The sequence below is a fragment of the Ranitomeya variabilis genome, chromosome 2 (genome assembly GCF_051348905.1).
Source record: "Ranitomeya variabilis isolate aRanVar5 chromosome 2, aRanVar5.hap1, whole genome shotgun sequence".
NCBI lineage: Eukaryota > Metazoa > Chordata > Amphibia > Anura > Dendrobatidae > Ranitomeya > Ranitomeya variabilis.
The window spans coordinates 821,265,273-821,285,856 of record NC_135233.1 but is presented as its reverse complement, the minus strand read 5'-3'; the positions used below and the strand labels follow the sequence as shown (position 1 = coordinate 821,285,856).

At 42.6% G+C, this 20,584-nt stretch overlaps 1 protein-coding gene across 2 annotated transcripts in view; it reads right to left on the bottom strand.

The window, feature by feature from the left end:
- HMGCLL1 (3-hydroxy-3-methylglutaryl-CoA lyase like 1) overlaps positions 1 to 20,584 on the bottom strand; it is a 125,199-nt gene that overhangs the window by 21,340 nt on the left and 83,275 nt on the right. Inside the window, exons 7-8 of one of the 2 annotated variants that reach the window (XM_077292889.1) lie at positions 10,248 to 10,311; positions 8,967 to 9,155 (exon numbers count right to left, since the gene is read on the bottom strand). In XM_077292889.1, coding sequence (XP_077149004.1) covers positions 8,967 to 9,155; positions 10,248 to 10,311 — 253 coding nt within the window. The remainder of the gene's footprint in view (positions 1 to 8,966; positions 9,156 to 10,247; positions 10,312 to 20,584) is intronic. The other variant, XM_077292890.1, reaches the window with a different exon arrangement.

Below are 20,584 nucleotides of genomic sequence, written 5' to 3'. Positions count from 1 at the left end.
CGTAAATAAGTGACCAGAGTCTGATTGGCTCTCTCAACCAACCCATTCGTCTCGGGATGATAAGCCGAGGAGAGATTTAACTCAATACTGAGTAGATGACAAAGCTCCCTCCAGAATCGAGACGCAAACTGGAGACCCCGGTCACTGACAATCTTGTCCGGCATACCGTGTAAGCGAAAGATGAACAAGGCTGCCAGAGCCCGTGCTGAAGGTAACCGTGGAAAAGGCACCAAATGAACCATTTTGGAAAAATGGTCTGTGATCACCCAGATAGTGGTGCAACTACGAGACTTGGGTAAGCCCACCACAATGTCCATCCCGACCATCTCCCAGGGCCTGTCTGGCACTGGCAGAGGGTAAAGCAACCCAGCTGGCCATTGCCGAGGGGACTTGTTCTTGGTGCAAGAGACACACGCCCAAACATAGTCTGCGACATCACGAGGCCACCAGTATATCCTCGCCAGTAACTCAGATGTCAGAGAACCTCCGGTCGCAAACTGGATGGTACAAAAGTCTTGCCCGGAGGCACAGACTCTAGCAAAACCGGAGCCACAGTTCTCAGGCTCTCGGTGGGGACAATAAGCTGAGGCTCCTCTTCCTCCTCCACAGATGACACAACAGAGCGAGAGAGAGCGTCGGCATGAATGTTCTTCTCCCCAGAAAGAAAATGGAGGGTGAAATGAAACCGGGAGAAGAACAAGGACCATCTGGCCTGGCGAGAATTTAACCGCTGGGCTGTCTGCAGGTACACCAAATTTTTATGATCTGTGAAGACTTGGAAGGGAAAGCGAGCTCCCTCCAAGAGATGTCTCCACTCTGAGAAAGCTAACTTCATGGCTAGCAACTCCCTGTCCCCGATGGAATAATTCCTCTCTGCTGGTGAGAAGGTCTTAGAAAAGAAGAAGCAAGGATACTTCCAACCTTGAGCATCCTTTTGGAAGAGGACTGCTCCAGCACCAACAGATGAGGCATCCACCTCCATGATAAATGGCTTATCTACATCGGGGCAATGTAGGATGGGAGCACTAGTGAAGTGTGACTTTATGGAGATAAAGGCCTTGGAGACCTCCTCAGACCACAATTTGGGATTTGCCCCCTTCTTGGTGAGGGCAACCAAGGGAGCTACCAAAGTTGAGAAGTGCGGAATGAACTGGCGATAATAATTAATGAACCCCATAAAGTGCTGCACCGCTTTAAGAGAATGGGGTTCCTGCCAGTCCATCAGCACCTGCAGTTTGGCAGGATCCATAGCCAATCCCTGGGCGGAGATGATATAGCCTAGAAAAGGTAAGGACTCCTGCTCGAACATACACTTCTCCAACTTGGCATAGAGGGAGTTTGCCCGTAGGAGGTCGAAGACTTTGCAAACATCGCTCCCGTGGGAGTCAATATCTGGAGAGTAGATGAGAATATCATCCAGATAGACTACGACCGAGGTGGAGAGCATATCCCGGAAGATGTCGTTCACAAAGTCTTGGAAAATGGCTGGGGCATTACAGAGCCCGAAGGGCATCACCAGATATTCATAGTGCCCATCCCTGGTGTTAAAAGCCATCTTCCATTCGTCCCCCTCACGGATGCGAATCAGGTTGTAAGCACCCCGCAGATCTAGTTTAGTAAACACCCTTGCTCCCCGAAGCCTATCGAAGATCTCAGATATCAAGGGCAAAGGATACTTATTCTTAACGGTGATGGCGTTAAGACCCCTGTAGTCTATACATGGATGAAGTTCCTCATTCTTCTTCTGCACGAAGAAGAACCCAGCCCCAGCAGGAGACACTGACTTCCTGATGAACCCTCTTGCCAGATTCTCTTGAATGTACTGAGACATTGCCTCCGTCTCCGTGAGAGATAACGGATAAACTCGACCCCGGGGAGGCTCAGCACCAGGCAAGAATTCAATAGGACAGTCATAGGGGCGATGGAGCGGAAGGGTCTCCGCCGCCTTTTTGGAGAACACGTCTGTATAAGACCAATATTGCTTGGGGAGCGAGGATAGATCTGCAGGTACCTCTGTAGTAGCAACCTGAACGCACTCCCTCTGACACCTACCCCCACAAGATTCACCCCATCCCAGAATTCTGCCTGAGGACCACTTGATATGAGGAGAGTGGTACCGTAGCCAAGGTATCCCCAACAGGACCTCATCAATTCCCTCAGGAATGACGAGCAGAGATATAATCTCCTGATGGGATGGTGACATGGACAGAGTAAGAAGGATGGCCTGGTGTGTTATCCATGAGGGCAGTGTCGACCCATTCACCACTCGTACCGTTACTGGTTGAGCTAGCATAACCAGGGGTATTGCCTGACATTGGGCAAAGTCAGAAGACATAAAATTGCCCTCCGACCCAAAATCCACGCAGAGCTCTACCGAGTGGGAGTATGAGCCTGTAATAATTGTCCCCTTAAAGGACAATTTGGAGGCAAATGTCGCCATGTCTAGTGTACCTCCATCTACTACCACTAGACGCTGACGTTTCCTTAACCGCTGGGGACATCTGGTGGCAAGATGTCCTGACTGCTGGCAAACATGACAGACCTTGAGTGCACAAGCGGTCTGGGACTTAGATCCCGCTCGTGACACTTCCATGGCCTCATGTGACTCAGGAACCAGGACCAAAGATTCCAGAGGTTTGGCGAAGGTGGGAGCCAGCCGAAACCTCTGCCTACATGGGGCTCGCTCTAACCTCTGCTCACTAAAACGGAGGTCAATTCGAGTAGAGACAGTTATTAACTCCTCCAGTGTGGCAGGAATCTCCCTAGTGGCCAGAGCGTCCTTAATGTGATCAGCCAGGCCCCTCCAAAATATGGGGATAAGGGCTTTATCCGACCACTCCAGCTCAGAGGCTAAAGTACGAAAGCGGACGGCAAAATGGCTGACCAAGGACTCACCCTGAGTTAATGCCAGCAGTTGGAGTGCCGTGTCATGGGTGACTTGAGGTCCTAAAAAGACCTGTTTCAGAGTGCTCAGGAACAGCGGAGCACTCTGCTCCACATGGTCGCCACGCTCCCACAGCGGCGTAGCCCATTCCAACGCCCTGTCCGACAAGTGAGACACAATAAATCCCACCTTAGCCCGCTCTGTGGGAAAACGTGCAGCCAGGAGCTCGAGGTGAATTGAGCACTGACTCGCAAATCCCCTACAAGATTTGCTATCTCCAGAAAATCTTTCTGGCAGCGGGAGGCGAGATAATGTCGGAACAGGGGTGTCAGTGGACAAGGTTGCTGCAGCCACACTAGCAGCCTGAACAGCAACTGCGGTAACATCCACAGCTGAGGTTGAGCTCTCGAGAGCCGCCAACCTACCCTCCAGCTGCTGGATATACCACAAGGATTGCTGAATGTCCGCCATTTACTAGCCAGACCCTGGCTCTAGTACTATGTTAGGGCTAAGCGGAACGCACCGAGTAAATAGAGATGTTTTTATTGATATTGGTGCGTTCGCAGCCCGGGGTCCACCGTGCAGGAGTACCTGCTGCTAGCAAACGGCGGCACTATATGGCGGTATGGACTAACTCAGTTAATTCACCGAGTAGCCGTGAAAGCAAGGCACTGTGCCCTGTTAGACTTCACAGAGGCACAGGCTAACTGCCCAAACAGAGAGCAGTAAGTGGTCACGCGTGCACACAAAACTCCTCGCTGGAGGTGCCAGCATTCTAGAGGCTTATTTCAGCCAGGTCCCTGAATACATACAGACACAAACTCCTCGCCGGAGGTGCCAGCATTCTAGGGGCTTATTTCAGCCGGGTCCCTGAACACACTCTCACGTGACCACACTGGCGTAAAGCACATAACAAAGAACAATACTAGCGCATGGCCGTGTGGCCATGCGAGCCTTAAATAGTTGCAGCACGTACAGGACCTTCCTAGAACGACCAATGAGAGGTTGCCACAGAGCGTGAGCACCTACAGGACCTTCCTGAAGGACAAATGGCCTCAGCTGCAGAATCTGATCATGTGACCCTTGATCTCCACTGAGAGATCTTACTCTGGGCATGCTCAGAACGAGAAAAGCAGAACTTAGTCCCAGAAGCGTCTGCTCGCCGCTGCCCAGCACTGACTTCAATGGCAGAAGCAGGAAAAGCAGCAGTAACTCTTTGTACAGTCAGACTGAGCAAGACGCTGGGACCAACGTCTCCGCTGAGCAGGTTCCACTGCAGCAGAAGAATGGGAGACCTCAGTGGAGATGGCCCGAGATTTCCCTTGTGCAGAGGTGGGAACTCGACCCCTAACATTTTGTTACCAATTTTTGAAGCTCCACGCCAGTGTATTTTTTTATTTTACCACTAGAGTGGTGCTTTGAATCTAATGTCCCTTCATTTAGTCTCATGCTTACCTGCCACCATCATCACCTTCTATCACTGCCGCTCCAGTCGGTCTCCGGTAGTTTGTAACCTTCCTGGTCACTCCAGTGTTTTCTGGAGCGAGTTGAAGGTCAATCCTCAATGCAAGTCTATGAGAGCCTTATTGTGGCCCTCAAAGACTTGCGTTAAGAGCTGACGATGTAACTTGTGACTTCTGGCCAGTTGGAAGTTGTCACAAGATGCTGCTTCGGAACTGCAGTGGTGGCAAAAAAGGTGAAGACGCCGGAAGGTGAGTATAAGACTAGGAGCATGGACCTTACATTAGAAGCATCCCTAAAGCTCTGAAAAGAAAACAATCACTGGAATGTTCCTTTACATAAAAAAAAGTAAAAAAAAAGTGTAAAAAACATCACCCCGCAATAAAGTGTAACCAATCAGGATGGTCCCTACTCTTGCAACTTACATCACTACATACCAGTAGGCCTTAAAATAGAGAGGGACAGAGCTGGACCTGGGCCATACTGTGTTTTGCACCTGCATGTGGAAAGCTGACTATATAATGACGTACAGACCAAGGGGGTGAACACACTCCCAAATGTACTGAGTAGCAGAAACTAAAAGTACAACTCAGGGGCTTCTTTTTATTTCAACACTGGAGTAGTGGCATTAATGTAAGTTCCCTGCCCCTAGTGATATAATCACCAACCACTGTCTTCAGCTGTTGCTGGTGCCACTCTGGTACTGATCTGCCATTTTGTGAGTGCAAATTTTGACCAGAAGGGAGAGGTAACAGCCACAAGCTCTCAATGTACTCTAAGTCTATGAGAGGCTCATTCTGACTCCCATAGACTTATATTGAGAAGTGACCACCGGCTCACATAGCAAACACTGGAGCGATCTGGTAAGTCATGAACTGCAGAAGACTGATCGGAACAGTGGCAAGAAGGAAGATGGTGACCGGTAAGTATAATACGAGGGGCAGGGAACTTGCATTAGTGACACCATTCCAGGGCTATAGTACAAAAAAATACAATAGTGCTGCTAGAAACAAAGCCAAAAACATGGGCCAGCACACCTGTTAGTATTAGTGTAAGTGGTGCTCATTCCTATTCCTACTGTGGCCTTTATCAAATATAATCTAGAATAAAAACAATACATAGAAACTCAACAGTAATACATGTAAAAAACAAGTTGTTTTTTTCAAAAACAAGAAAAAGTGTTCCCCCCTTGACAAGGTGTACCCAATCAGGATAGTCCCAACTCTGGTAGCTCATTACATTTGGGGGTGCTTTTACGGGTTTTTTTTAATTAAAAAAAATTGCAACTACGGAACTACTGTTTTTACACTTGTTACTATTTATTTGCTGTAGAGTATCTATGCTTTGTATTTATTCTAGGTTATATATTTTCGGCTAATGGTCATAGTGTGTGTGCAAATACATATTACACTCATCCTAACAGGTGTGCTGGCCCATGTTTTTGGTTTTTATTTTTCGGAATTAGTCTGGGATAACATTACATGTATAAAATACTGAATTTCTTCTGCTGCCTCTTCTGCCATCTCTCGGTTTCTTTTATCTTCAGCTCTGTTTCCATAGTTATTTAGTGCTTTATGTACTTTTTTTCCGTCTTCTAATGTATTTCACAGTCATTCACCATTATTCCTACTATCATGTACCTGTCACTGTCAAGCAGCAATTTACCCCAACTCACCTCTAGCAAAGTATTTAAAGGGGTTACTAAAATGCAATAAAAGGGGTCGCGATTTGCAATGAGCGGGATGAAATTCATGGCAAGTCTACAACATAATCTGCAATAAATCTACTAGAAAAAAATGCTGATTTTTTTTTTCACAGATTCATAACGAATTTCCATACCATTTCACTCCTAAATATAGCTGCAATATACAAAATTGTATCATGTAACTTTATGTCCATAAACTAGGCACATTGTAATCTCCTAGAAAATGTTTTATTCCTTAGATTAACCTTCAAAATTTAGGCAATGAATACTATGTATTTTCTGAAATCAGATTACCCCTTAAATATTAATAGATTTAGAAATGGAATTAAAAATTGATAAGTGTAAAGGCAGATTAGCAGACATGAATAAATAGAACATCTGAGATCCTGCACAGTACTTGTGGAAATAAGCAAGGCTGAAAAAAATTAGGGAGCGGATGGGAATGAAGTGTTAAATGAATGCTTTCTCACAAGTTAGCAAATAAATGTAATCATGATTTTTTTCTTGCTGATACCTTATAATAAGCAATGTTTTAAAAGGTACAACATTGCCCTCTAGCAACAAATAACAAAAACTGCAGCAGAAGTTTTGAACTTTTTCATTTACATGTGTAACTTTCTTATAATATTCCTCATATTAAAATTAATGCTGTGATAGCTGTAAATGTTGTTGAATTTCATATTTTAATGCAATATCACTCTAGATTCTCATTTTGGATGTTAATAATACTGTATTACAGTATACAATCATTTTTTTTTTTTTTATAATCTTCTGTCTTCCAAAGTATGCAACATTAATTGACCCCATATATAGTGACACTAAAAAAACATATTTTTGAAACCATTCAAATGGTTAACGTCCCAAAGGGCTGAACTGATTATCGCCTTAGTGACCAAGCTAATTTTCAACTTCATGACCAGGACAAATTTTTTAAATCTGACCAGTGTCACTTTTTGTAGCAATAACTCTGGCAGAGGAAAAATCCAGCGTAGAAGCAGGTAACTAAAATGTCCAATTTTATTAAAGAAATAAATCACATCCATAAAAATATAGTAAGTGCGGTTGTGGTCACAATGGATACAACCAACGCGTTTCAGCTCCGATAAGCCTTATTCATGGTTGTTTAGACCACCAAACACGCACAGGGGGAATTATTACTTTCTAAGGAGCAAAATGTGGACACTGTTTTCTAGGACACTTGCAAGGGCATTCATTTTACCATCTAGAGGGCACAAATGAGGCATTTGACTTTGTAAAAGGCACAGTGGTGGGCATTATTAAGATGAGCACTGATTTTGTGCCACACAGCAGATGCAGTCATAGGGTCACATACAGCAGCAGCCATTTCTACCGCATGTGCCAGAGGATCATATCTTAGTTTTTTTACAAACAGCATAACGACACAGTTGCAGAGTAACAGAGTATTTATTCTACTAATATCAATATCCCACACTACTGTGCAGTGCTGAAGCAATGCTATGTATAGCACAAGCCATCGAACAATGGCAAATTTAAGTCTCCTAAGGGGACTATTAAATTCAGTAAACAGTGAAAAGAATGTTTTTTTTAAATATGTAAAAAATAAAAAATTCAATCACCCCCCTTTTGCCCCACTGAAAATATAACAATTGAAAAAATATACATAATTGGTATTACTGCATTCCAAAATGTCTGATATATCATGATATAAAATAAATTAATCAGATTGGTAAGCACTGCAGAGTACTGAGAAAAAAAATTGAAAAGTCAGAATTACGTTTTTTTGGCCACCTCAACATTGCAATAAAATGCAATAAGAAGCTATCAAAACATCAATGAATGAAAAAAAATTTCATTCAAAATTTCATAATGTTTCCACAATTAAAGAAAAATAAACTATAAATGTTTGGCATGTGCATACTCGTACTGATCTGGAGAATCATATTGCCAGGTCAGTTTTATTATATAGTGAACATGGCAAATAAAAAAAAAACAAAACAATTGTGCAACTGCACTTTTATTTGCAATTTCACCACACTTGGAATTTTGTTCCCATTTTCCAGTATAGTATATGGTAAAATCAATGGTGCCATTTAAAAGCACAACTCATCCCGCAAAAAACAAGGTTCCATATGGCTATAGTGATGGAAATATAAAAAAGTTATGGCTCTTGGAAGAAGGGGAGGAAAAAACTAAGATGAAAAAAAATGCAAAGTGGCCATGGCGTGAAGGGGTTAAAACAGCAAAAAATGCAAAACATTAAAGACATGTTTACAGCAAGTCTTCAGAAGGGGTGCTGACACTTCATCCACACCTTTACTACTGGGCAAAAAGAAAGCTACTTTCGGCGTTCCCTCTCCTTTCTTCCTCTTGTTTTTATGGATATTTTACCTTTATGTTCATTATTTTAGGTATGTCGGTATTGTTGCTTTGTTATTGCTCACAGCTGGTTTATTTCATTTTATGTAGTTATATCACTTCACATTTTAAAACCTACTGAACTTGGAACACTGATTTCTAAAGATTGTTACATTGTATTTGACCTCGGAAACCATTAGCGGGACTGTATTCTACTTTTGAAATTGTAACATTTGTTTATTTCCATCCTGATACTGTTATGGTCTTTTCTATGTTTCTTTTCTTTTTCTGAGCTCACATATATCTATTGCTGCTAGCTAAGGCTTTTTTTGAGCTTGATGCAACTCAAGTGATCACAACTGATGAAAAATTCATCAGTTGTCAACAGACTTTTCACCACATCAGAATGTTGGATCAAAAATTGTATTGGAAACAATGGGTTCAGGTCCTAAAAAGCTTAGGTTAAAACAATTAAGAAAATTATAAAGATGTTAATTTTCCATTAACCTATCTCTGGCTTTGGGATCTTTTAATATTTGCTCATTTTTCCTAATTATAGAAAAAATAGTTGAGCTATACCTGCATTGCTGTAAGAATATTGGCCAAAGCTTGCCCATATGTGTCATGGCAGTGAACCGCTAGAGCATGGACGGGAATCTCTTTCATTACAGCTTCCAGCATTTTTCGGATACTGCCTGGTGTTCCAACTCCAATAGTGTCCCCAAGTGAGATCTCATAACAACCCATACTGTACAGCCTTTTAGAGACCTGAGTAAAAACAAACAATACATTATGCTGCATATTTAAGATTTTGGGCAGTATTAATTTTGACTTGTAAAAATGTCATGAATTTCATGAATTTCGATTTTTTATCATTCAGAAATCTTGAACTGAAATTTTGCGGTTGTTTTTAACTTTTCTTATCGAGAACTCTAGGGAAAAATGATTAATAAGACTGCAATCTTTAAAACAGTGTTCCCAATATGTGGTACTCCATCTGTTGTGAATACTACAATTCTCATCAACACATGCTGCATTTTGTAAGGGTGCAAAAAACAGTAAGGGCGAGTTCTGTAGTTTTGTTACACAAATTTTTGTGATAGATAATCAGTATATATTCTGAATGGGGTTGCTTCAGATCAATGGATTAGCTTCAGAACTTCGCGCAATGAAATCTGAAGGTAATTCCAAATATGTGAAGGTAATCTTAGAAAAAAAAATCACAGATATAAACATTTAAACAAGGAAAAACATGCCAAAAATGTCTTCATTTTCCCCAAAATTTTGTAATTGAGGGTACCCTTAGGCTTCCTTCATATGATTATGTTTTTATTGAAGTCTATGAGAAAAAACGCCACATGTAAAAGGGTGGTCCCACAAACAAAGTACATTTGAATCAATAAATCTTGTAATAACAATAATCATAATTATACCCGAACTTGAACCCAAACCCTGACCCCATTCAAATGAATGGGGGTCTCAAACATTCAGTGTTTCCCACGCTTTCACAAGCTTCTGGCTCTCAAACTGTCATTTGTTTGACAGCGTGGGAAACACTGGGTCCGATTGGAGGTAAATTTACATGTTACTGCCAGTCATAGCACTGCCATTCCCACTGTCACATAGATGACAGAAGCTTTGACCGGCGCTGAAAAGGTTACAGATGGTCAGGCGTCAGCTGATAAGTACTACTCTCATCAGCACAAGTTGAATCGTAAATTGTTCAAATTTATTTAGATATGCGAAATTTATGACATTTTTAACCTTATTAATAGTTATAAATAACATCTTGCCTCTGCTACTTTATGAGCGTCAATTTATGAAATTTTTAACCTTATTAAGTTATAAATAACATCTTACCTCTGCTACTTTTTGAGCATCAATTCTTCCTTCATAAGGGCAGCCGATTACACAAGACACATATCTGTAAAAGCAAGCATGTTTTATATGAACAAATATGAGTGTAGCAATAGTTTTCTCATCGTAGTCTTTAAGGGAACCTGTCATATCGGACACCAATATTAACCTGCAGATATAGAGTCAGCTTAATAGCATTGTTTTTATTATGCTTTACTTGTATAATGTCATGATATTCTGCAGCACTTTACAGATATTATCATCGCTGTGCCCATTGGTGCTCACATTCTAGATTACCTTTTGATATGTCTTTGGAGTGTGGGAGGAAACCAGAGTACCAGGATGAAACCCATGCAAGCACAGGGAGAACATACAAACTCCTGGCAGGTGTTGTCCTTGGTGGGATTTGAGCCCAAGACCCTAGCACTGCAAAGCAACACTGCTAGCCACTGAACGTGAGGCACCTGGGAGAAAATGAAATTAGTAAGCATGTCCTGGCGCTTTGACTATCAGTCAGCTCTGCAGTGCATCAGTCAGTGCATCAGTACAGAGCTGGCTGTCAGTCAAAGTGTCGGGGGATGCTGATAACAGTGACTCTAGCCACAGTGACATGCCTGTATGACTGAAAAACTGTGGCTACCGGGTGGAATAAAGTTCATTTTCTTTTGAGTCCAGTACTTTTAGTAGGTTGACCAGGATCTTTTCTAATGCTAATCATTTTAATAATTTGAAGATTAACCATGTATCTCTAAGTTAATAGCATTATTTGACATAAGTTCACTTTAAAGACACAGAAAGCTAATTCCAACATTGCTTTTTAACATTTTAAATTATGTGGTGTTCCATGTATTAGTTATATTTATTCTGTCGGTAACTCAAATTTTAGTTATTCCAAATGTATATATTTTTTAATTTTTCATACATTTGCACAAGAAAAATACTTACAAACTCATTTGTGTTCCCATATTTTGAGACCTATAACATTTTTCTTTCAATACAGCTGAGCATATACAAGTTTGTAACCACTTTGTATTACTTTCATAAGGCTGGAACAGTCTGGAGAAAAACTACAAGTGAACGGCTGAGTATGTACACACAAAACAGGCTCAGAAATCATACAGGTATAGATGCTCCCATTTTGTGCATATTTGGAAACACAACAATAAATTTGTGCAGTGGAAGTGGAAAGTTTTACCGTTTCTGAAGGTTCCCTCACAGCTGGTGCTTTTAGATGGGGTTCACCAAGATTTATTGTGAACAGGAATCCTATTCCAGGAGGAAAAATGGGTACTTTTTTCACGCAATACACATTGGAGGAAAGGGGTTCCAAAGCCGTTGATAATTTTTTTTTTTTTTTTACGGTCTCAAAATAGATAAGGTGTTTGGGAATTCAGTGGACCCCTTTTTTAGATCAGAGTAAAGATGGCATCCAGTAGATCTATCTAACATGAACTATTTGCTTTCAAACAATAGTTAATGAATTAAAGCAACTTCAGTACCCCTTCCTTCAAATGTGAATTGTGAAAAAAAGTTCCTGTTTTTCCGTTACCACTAGTATTCCTGCATAATAAACTATTGAGTTAAATTTTCTTGTTGCCTTGAGATTACATTTTACAGAAGAATTATTCAGATATAACACATTTCTATTTGTCTAGCAAGGTGATTCCCAATCTTTTGTCACATCTCCACCAAAGCCTATTCCTGCAGCTTCTGCTTCTATCACCATGCCATATTCACTCTGCAGGCATCGCTGGTGATAGAAGAGAATTCAGAACCAGAAGCTCTGGACAGCTGGGACCATCCAGCCATGAAGGTAAGGGTGTATGGGACATGCAGTGTTGTCTAATCTGGCCATATGGATGTGTGTGCTGCCATGCCCAGCTGATGTTATCAGATCCTTGCTTCAGCTAATTGGAAAGCAACACACTCTTCTAAAGCTTCCAGCAAACTGTTGGAAGCTGCCAGATATAGTTTTGTGCTCCTGCTCGTCTGTGCCCCCATTCAGTTGCTTATTCCATGGTCCAAGGCCAGGGGCCCTTGTTTGGGTCCTGATTCCTTTGCAGGAGTTGAGGGACAGGGTCCAGGGTTGCCCCTGGGATCTGTTAGGCAGAGCTGCTTGCACTAGCCCTGTCTATGTTAGCCCTTTCGAAGCTGCCAGGCAACCACTGACAGATGGATTACACCTTTCCTATCTTGATATTTACATACAATACTGAGTTATATCCAGCACGGCCCTACTGTAGTGTCACCCTGAACTCACCATTAGCGATATAATGATAGCCAAAGCTTCTCAACAGAAGTCTCACTGAGACCTTCTGCCTTTTCTACCCTTATTGGTAGCATACTTACATTCAGGGATTGCCATATTACCCCTATTTTGTATTCTCACATCCACCACACTATTACATCCAGCTTCAAGCACGGTCTTTCCACTAGGGTTAGTCATAAAAGTCACCATCTGGTGTCATTCACTTTATAGCTGTATGCTAGACCTGGTGCTAAGGAACCAAGCTGACAGAGAGATGTGATCCACAAATCATGGGTCTGCACGCATTACATGGTTCTTGAGCCACAGGTTAGGGGCTCTTGATCTAAAAGCTGTCATTCTTGGTCTGTTCTTGAGTATAGAAAACCCACATGCTTTTAGGATTGTATTTTTGTTCTCCTAGAATATACTTGCCTTTAATCACATAGAAACAAATTACATTATAAAGTGGTTGTTAAAGTGTTTAACTTTGATGCTTATGAAGGGTACTTTATTTTTAACAAAATGCAACAGATAGTTCATCACCTCTAGTAATTATTTTTTCCCTGTGACGTGCTGTAGCTGCCCTCCAATTAATTTAATCATTCCATAGGTAGTAAAATCTTATCTGCTGAATCATTCTATTAATTTTCTTTCAACGTATCTACATTTTTTTATCTCTGCTTGAGCTAAGCAAAATTAGCCACTGCCAGCAATTTCATAGACAAGCAGGCATCAAAATGAAAAGCTCTCTGCAAAGAACAACTTGACTAGAAGGCTTCTCAACTGAGTTTATGTCCAGAAATAGTGACTGAATACACTTGGTGTGATCATGAGGCCAGACTTATAGATATCAAGGAAACTGAAGAAGAAAGGAGCAAAAATCCAACTTAGGCTGCCTTTCACAGTCAAAAGAACAATGGATATAATTCAATAGCAGCAATTTCTCCTCCTCCCATCTTCAAAGTCTGTTGCTATGTTATGGAACACCATGAACCTTATTAAGGAAGCAACCACCATAACCAATGCAGGACAGACACCTGTTATAACATATGACCAGCCACTATTTAAAATAATGAAAGGTTTGGCAAGAGATCCTTGGGAAAAATTTACTGTTAACAATACAGGTTGATCATTTCCAATATGCCCATTGACGAAGCACATGAGTGAGAATAATGCTATAATCAAAGGCAATGGAGGTTTGACTTAAAACCCAGATGCTTTACTTTGATGGATAGTTTGTGGACCAGAGGTAGAATGCACTTTTGAAGAGTTTGTAAATCAAATAAATTTGATCCCATAAAGACCAAACCACTATTGAATAATATCATGAATATATTGCCACTAAAAACAATGTTAATTATGGACTACACACTCTCCTGTATTATGAAACCAATTGATAGGTGTCGAGTTCCCGCCTCAGCACAGGGGGAATCTCAAACCATCTCCGCTGCGGTCTCCCATTCTTCTCCAGCTGCAGTGCAGTCTGCTCAGTGGAGATGTCGGTCCCAGCATCTAGCTCAGGCTGATACTGGATGACTGGTTACTACTGCCCTTCCAGGCTCTGTTCTTGTAGCCAGAACAGCAGCGAGCAGGTCTTTCTGGGACTAAGTCCTGCTTTTCCCTTACTGAGCATGCCCACGGAACGACCTCCCATTGGAGGTTGGGGGTCACATGCTCAGGTCCTGTTGCGGCTCCTATTGGACCATCTGGAAGGTCTTGTAGCACTGCCACTATAAAAGGTTTGCATGGCCTCTCGGCCATGCGCTAGTGTACACTTGTAAATGTGTGTATGTTGATGTGTGAAAGTCGCTCATTAATTATCCCCTCCCTTGTGACTGCTCATGTAAGGTGGATGATTGCTATGTAGCACCCGACTTGCTATCAGCACGTGACACACAACACAGCGTCAAATTGCTGTGACCGCCAGTGCGGCGCCGTGCGCTTTCACAGCGCTTTCCTTGCCCAAGCCTGGGTAGTTAGTGGCATCCGCCAGAGCCGCACTGCACGCACTCCCGTGCATTTGCATTATTATTTCAGTTACGCTGACCCCCCAGTTGTGGTGTAGAGCGCAAGAGGTCTAGTTGTATTCTAATCCTGAGTCTAGGGGTAGAGTCCTGAGACTCCTTGCTTGCGTTCTTTGTGTGGTACTGCGGCCCTGTGACGTAACAGGGTTTGCTTTCTTCATACTGGGTGAAGTTAACCCATGTGTGAATCCATATTGTACCGCCATATAGTCCGTCATTACTTAGCAGCAGGTTTCATCTCTGCATGGTGGACCCCGGGCTGCGAACGCACCTTACTCTATCTATCTAATTATTTGGTGCGTTCCGCTAGCCCTAACACCAATTGATCAGAGTTAACACCCTACATAAAGATCATCTCTTACATCACAGATAAGTGAAAACAAAATAACTTATTACTAGGGATGAGCAAACTCAAACTGTAAATTTCGGAGTCCATACCGGACACCTAGTGTCCGGACTGAACCATAAACATGGACTTTAATCAGGATGTCTTGTTTGCTGTTTGGGTTTGAATGGCTATTAAAGTTTGTTGAAAGGCTGTACAGCAGCCAATTAACAATTGTTTAGGCTGTAGGTACTTTTGGAGCCATCACAGTCATGCCAAATATTGACTCTGCTCTGCTTGGTTAACCACTCCTCTTCCCTATAAAACCCGGGTTCGATTACCAGGTCCTTGTCTAAGTTAGCATTAGCTACACAGATCTGGAATGAGAGAAGCTGGTATGGTAAAGGAGAGTTGAAGGAGTTTACTAGCGACTGTTGCTTGGTTTGTACACTTGGAAATTCCTTATCCTTTCCCATTTTAATTTCTTCCCCCTATATTTTGTGTGTTTGCATAGTTTTCTTTGTACCCTTGTCTCTGTCCCCCTGTCTGTTGGGTTGGTGTACTGCGGTACACAGTAGCGCCTCTCTTCCCCATGTGGGGGAAGGGGACAGACGTAGGGCTGTTGTAGGAAATAAAGCAAGGACGGAGGCCCCGGCATCTTTGCCATCTGAAGTATCCTGGGGAACAGAGAAAGCTAGGGCGCCCCCTAGTGCTAGGGCCGGTAAAGGTGCCCGCTAGTCCCAGGTCACTCGCCAGTTGAATTGTGACATGCCACCTTTTTGTGAGTAGTGTTTCTAAGAAAAATTTTCCACTGTGCAGTAGACTTTTTCCCATTTTTGGGCCAAAAAATGTGTTTTTTTCTACCACTGTGCCTATACACATAATGCTTCTAAAAAAAAATTATAGTACACAGCTGTCTCTTCCCCATTTGTGGGCCGAAAAAAATATTTTACTCTACAGCTTTCTTTATTCAAGTAGTGATTCTACTATACAGCCGTCTCCCACATGTGGGTCAAAATTTAAAATGTAAAAAATGTTTCTACTTTGCAGCCATCTTTTTGTGAGCTGTGTCTAAAAAAAATCCCTTTTGCTTGCCAAAAAGCCTCTGTTTGCACTGTACCAAAAAGCCTCTGGGAGTACTGTGGCAAAAAGCTTCTGATTGTACTGTACCAAAAAAACGCTGGGAGTTATGTGCCAAAAAGCCTATGAGAGTACTCTGCCAAAAAGCCTTTGTGTGTACTGTGCCAACAAGCCTCAGTTTCTACTGCACCAAAATACCTCTGGGAGTACTTTGCTCAAAAGCCTCTGTTTGTACTGTACCAAAAAGCTCTGGAAATACTGTGCCAAACAGTCTTTGTACTGCACCAAAAAAGCCTTTGTAAGTATTGTGCCAAAAAGTCTAGAAAGCTTCTGTGTACACTGCAGCCATGTTTGTACAAGTAATGTGCCTAAAAAATAATTATACTCTGCAGCTGTGTCTGTACGAGTTGTGGCCCTAAAAAAGATTTATACTCTGCACTCATGTCTGTGGGAGTACTGTGCCATAAAAACAAATGTTTCTAATCTGCAACCATTTCTGTGGGAATATGGTGCCAAAAATCCTGTGTGTGTACTCTGCACACGTCTGTCAGAGTACTCTACAAAAAAGCCTCTGTAGAGGCATGTGTGGATGCATAAAAACCGCATTTTTTATTTATTTATTTGTTTATTTTCTAATTTGGTTAGGATCCAAAATATTATGAATGGAAAATAAAACAAACAAACTCCGGTGGAAAATAACAATGGCTCAGTGAGTTTATACTTTTATATTCAGCCGAAGGTACAGAAAAGTACTGTGGGATCTATGCCTGGTTCATTTTAATGAATGTGAACTTGCCCACATTAGCTGTGGATAGGTGCATGCACCAGTCTGTGATCACACCTCATGCTGTGCTAAACTCACGTTCTGACAGTACACTTTACGCAGGGAAGGCCAGCACCTCCAAGGCTTAAAGGGCAAGTTCAGGCCATGTGTTCAATTTGGAGATCCAAAAGTTAAATGGGCCAGGCCCATCACTCAGTATGTGGAGATGTGTAGACACATACTTTCATCATTCTGTCAGTAGTGTGCCTACCAGCATGCATTTGTATTCTTGCATTTTACGATTTCGCTCTAGTGACAGAAATAAGGATTTGACAATGTGCTTGTAGCAGGGATCCAGCAGGGTGGCCACCCAGTAATATGAATTTGTAACAATCTGGGCAACTTGTCGGTCGTTGTGCAAGCCTTATGCAAAAACAAGCTGGCCTTGGTGGGAGGTGTATCGTCTTTATCCCTCCAGCCACGCTCCAGTGATGCTCATGATCTGCTTTGAGTGCCACTCTGCGGTGAACATGGTTGTTCCTCATCCTCTTCCTCATCCTCACTGTCCCTGTCTGGACATTTGTGTACCTGACCACTGTTGGTACAGGAACACATCCTCCTAAACATGTTTGGACGCCTGACCTGATAATAGTGTGAATGTTCCCCGTTTCTCCTTCTCTTCCTCCTGTGCCACAACCTCATCCATCATTGCCTGAAGCTTCTTTTTTTCTAGGCAGCACACAAGCTTTGACCATGTTTGTGAAGAACTTGAAAGAGCACAACACAGCACACATGACTCACATGGTAGCACACTTGTTCGTCGTAAAGTGGTGTTGTTCTGAAAAGCAACTCACCTGTGTGTGCTGCAGCTCAAACTCCAGTATTGCCTTTTGCTGCTCGCACAGTCTCTACAGCATGTGCAAGGTGGAGTTCCACCTTGTTGGTATGTCGTATATGAGATGGTGAGTGGGAAGGTAGAAATGAAGCTGCAGTGCAAACAGGCGAGCAGCAGTTGGGGTGAGAATGCCAAAAGCATGCACGGACAGCAAGTACTTTCAGCAGCAGTTCTGACATTGACACAGTGTAATAACCAGCCGTGTATTATCAGGTACCTTAACTCTTCTGTCCTACTATACCACTTCTGTCCTTCCTACTCCTCTAGTTCTACCCTCTGCAAATCCCTTCATTGTATCCCAATTCCACAAAGTATCTACTAAAAGCTACTAACACTGACATACAAAGCCATGTATAATCTCTCTCCCCCATATAGCTCATGACTAATCTTCCTCCTCTTCCTCCTATGCCAATACCTTATTCATCATCGCCTTAAGTGTTTTTTCAAGGAAGCATAGAATTTGAGAGGATAACGCTGTTGATGGCATCAGCACTGGCCATGTTTGTGGAGTACTCAAAACAACGCAACACTGCACACACATCCCGCATAGAGGCCCACTCATTGGTCTAGAAGTGGCGCTGTTTCACAGAGCGACTCACCCATGCATCCTGCAGCTGAAACTCCACTATCGTGTGCTGCGGCTCGCACAATCTCTCCATCATAAGCAAGGTGGAGTTGTATATTGTGGTTAGGTTGTACATGAAGTGGGAAGTGGGAAGGCCAAAGTGATGCTGCACCATAGACTGGAAAGCAGCAGCAGGGTGAGAATGCCAAAACTCAGCACTTTCTGACAAGATGAGGGGATAGTGGAGGAAGTGGAGTGGGAGGAGCCAACATGAACAGAGAAAAAGATAAGGGCTGGCAGCGGTGCGAAGTAGCAGCTAGCTTAATGTTTAGGGGGCCGGCCTTGATGCTTTTTCACCCTACTCCCTAGTTTTCTGTGCAGCTGTGGCAGCGTGACCACCACCTCTTTCTCCGAACTGCCCACGTCACTTGTATGGCCTTGAGTCCATGTAGGGTCTAGGTCCCCATCATCCCCCATCGCATCATCACACCTCCAACTTGTCTATAAATCTGCTGCCCTACTAATCCACTTCTGTTATCGCTACTTCTCAGCTTTTCTTCTCTGCAAATCCTTTCATTGTCTCACAATTTCACAATGTATTCTCTCCAAGCAACTAGCACTGACCTACAAAGCCGTACATAATCTGTCTCCTCCATATATCTCTGAACTGATCTCCCAATATCTCCCACCAGTGCCACGTAATGTCTAGTCCACCTAATACCTCCTTCTCTTCTAAAAAAACAGACATTCCTCATCAAATTGCCTGCAAGACTTCTCCCAAGTATCCCCCATCCTGTAGAATTCTGTGGCCCAACACATCTGATTATCCCCTACATTCAGAACTTTCAAGCGGAAGTTGAAAACCCATGTCTTCTGAACAGTGTACAGCCTTCAATAACCCCACTGGCACCTCTCTAACACCACAACTACTGCAGCTCTCAAACCAATTGTATCCTTCCCCATTATCCTGTAGAATGTAAGGCCACAATGATAGGGTCTTCTTCCCTCTGTACCTGTCACTATTCGTTTGTTCACTGCAATTTCAATTTGTGTTTTGTATGTAACCCTCCTCATGTACAGCACTATGGAATCAATTGTGGTCTAAAAAAAAATAATATTCTCTGCATGATGTTCCACCCAGTACTCATCTCTGCCCTCCTTACCAGTCTGCACAAAGCGGAGAGCATTTGGCACCTGTGTTTCATCAACATCATTAGAGATGTGCTGCGATGGTGCATAGACTGTTTGAAGATGAGTACATGTGAGGGGTAGTGCAAACAGAACAAGTGGTTGGGCATCAGTGCACTCAATCTCTTCCACTTGTGGGAAAGGGCCAGGTGGATGGCCCACTGAACCATAGCCAGCAGAGTCATCAAAAAGCAGACGTGCTTGCAGCATGACTTGGGGCTCAGACTGCTTGCCTGATTTTTAAGGGGGTGAGGAGGAAAACAGATACCAATAAGTTGCAGGTGCAAAGTCTGCGCTTCCAGCAGGGGACCGGGTGGAAGACAAAGCGAAGGAATTGAAGGCAATCTCTGCCAACCAATCTAAAACCACCTCTACTTGTTCTGGCCTCACCATTAATCTAGAATTATTCGGGCCTACAAAATTACACAGAATGTCCTGTTGCCTGCACCATAGGAAGGTGTTTCTTTTAGATGCATAGTAGACACAGATTGACGAGGGCCTCTCACTGTAATAGCTACACTACGACCACCAGCAATATGACCACATCCCCTACTTAATGCTGTACTCATTGTTTTCACTCTAAAAACATGTGCAGTATTACATGGCCTGCATACAGAGAGAGTGGCCACGAGATTATAACACTGCCCGTTTTCAGAGTGCCTCCAAGAAAAAAACACAAAAACAGTGTTGGCTATCTCCTCATCCTACACCTCTTCCACCTACTCCACCACCTCTTCCTCTACCATCTCTTCCACTTGGACCTCCGCCTCCTGATTCAAGATTTTATTTTTTTTTTTGTAATTTGCTATTATAAGTAATTTCCCTATCCATATTTGTTGGCAAGGCAATTTTTTTGCTCTTACCCCCATTTGGCGTCCTTTTGATACCGTACTGAACTGTCAACTGTGATTCGGCTGAACATGCTGAAGACAAACAACCACGAGTCTGCTCATCCCTACTTATTACCAATAAAATAATCTCCTACTGTAAACCACCACAATTTCCTAACATCGCCCAAAATTGGATATAAGTCCTTAATCAACATTCCCTCCATTCATAGAAGATTATTGGATGAAGGATGTATATGAGATGGACTCATTGAGACTTAAAGGGGTAACCATTTTCAACCTGAATAACCATTCTACTTCTGTTCTTAAGACTCTGTCAAAATCTCCTCCTCTGGGAGATGCTCTGATTTTTTTCTATCTCCTGGAACCTAATCAATTTAATATTCCCACCAGGCACCATCCAC